General features: G+C 44.2%; 1 protein-coding gene across 1 annotated transcript; it reads left to right on the forward strand.

Moving 5' to 3' along the window:
- Positions 1-3: 3 nt before the first annotated feature.
- LOC117800770 (olfactory receptor 19-like) lies at positions 4-814 on the forward strand (the record flags this gene model as incomplete). Its single annotated transcript, XM_034653330.1, has 2 exons — positions 4-608; positions 650-814. Coding segments are annotated over 2 exons (770 nt in total), but the record flags the coding sequence as incomplete, so codon positions are not given.
- Positions 815-1324: the final 510 nt, after the last annotated feature.

Genomic DNA, 1324 nt, shown 5'->3' on the forward strand with positions numbered 1-1324 from the left:
CTCCACACCCCCATGTACTTCTTCCTGGCCAACCTGTCCTTTGCTGACATCTGTTTCACCTCCACCACCGTCCCCAAGATGCTGTGGAACATCCAGACTCAGAGCAAGGTCGTAACCTATGAAGGCTGCCTCAGCCAGATATTTTTTTTTGTTGTGTTTGGATGCCTGGACAATTTACTCCTGAGTGTGATGGCTTATGACCGCTTTGTGGCCATCTGTCACCCCCTGCACTACACGGTCATCATGAACCTCCGGCTCTGTGAACTGCTGGTTCTGGTGTCCTGGATCATCAGTGTTCTGAATTCCTCATTACAGAGCTCAGTGCTGTTGCGGCTGTCCTTCTGTACAGAGGTGGAAATTCCCCATTTTTTCTGTGAACTCAATCAGATCATCCAACTTGCCTGTTCTGACCCCTTTCTTAATGACATGTTGATGTATTTTCTAATTGTGCTTCTGGGTGGTGGTCCCCTAGCTGGGATCCTTTACTCTTACTCTAAGATTGTTTCCTCCATACTTAGGATCTCATCAGCTCAGGGCAAGTATAAAGCATTTTCCACCTGTGCATCTCACCTCTCAGTTGTCTCCTTATTTTATTGCACANCACCTGTGTATCTCATCTTTTGGTTGTCTCCTTATTTTATTGCACCAGCCTAGGAGTGTACCTTAGCTCTGCTGCTACCCAGAGCTCCCACACAAGTGCAGAGGCCTCGGTGATGTACACGGTGGTCACGCCCATGCTGAACCCCTTCATCTACAGCCTGAGGAACAGAAACATAAAGAGGGCTCTGAAAAGAATCACTGGGGTTCCAGTGATGTAAGGGCCCATCGTCCTGGCACTGAAGAAATGCCCATGATTGCAGGCCTCATAGCCTCAAAGCTGGAACTGCTATTCATCAACCAGCCTGTGGAAATAGAATCTGGTCCTTCTATTTATTTCCTGGATTTCCATTTGTTTGAATTCAACTTCTCCATACATTTAAGTAATTCACTTTATTAAGCTTCTGCTCTGTCTGATACACACACTGTTTCCCCTTTGTCCACTTTCATATATTCTTAATGTTTTCCCCAATCTTAAATCACAAATGCCTGGAAATCTCTGTATCTTACATGGGTCATCTTGGATTTCTTAAAAATAGTTTCGTTCCAAATGACTTACATCATGCCAAGTAAGTTTTCCCTGGATTTCCCAAAAGAACATCATGAGTTGTATTCTTTATATGGAAGAATATACAGTTGGCCACTAAGCCCTTCATATGACTTTATTGTTGATGAAAACACAAAACCCCCGTTTTCACCTAGAGTCTGTCAATCTTGTTTCATCACC

The sequence above is a fragment of the Ailuropoda melanoleuca genome, unplaced genomic scaffold (genome assembly GCF_002007445.2).
Source record: "Ailuropoda melanoleuca isolate Jingjing unplaced genomic scaffold, ASM200744v2 unplaced-scaffold7775, whole genome shotgun sequence".
NCBI lineage: Eukaryota > Metazoa > Chordata > Mammalia > Carnivora > Ursidae > Ailuropoda > Ailuropoda melanoleuca.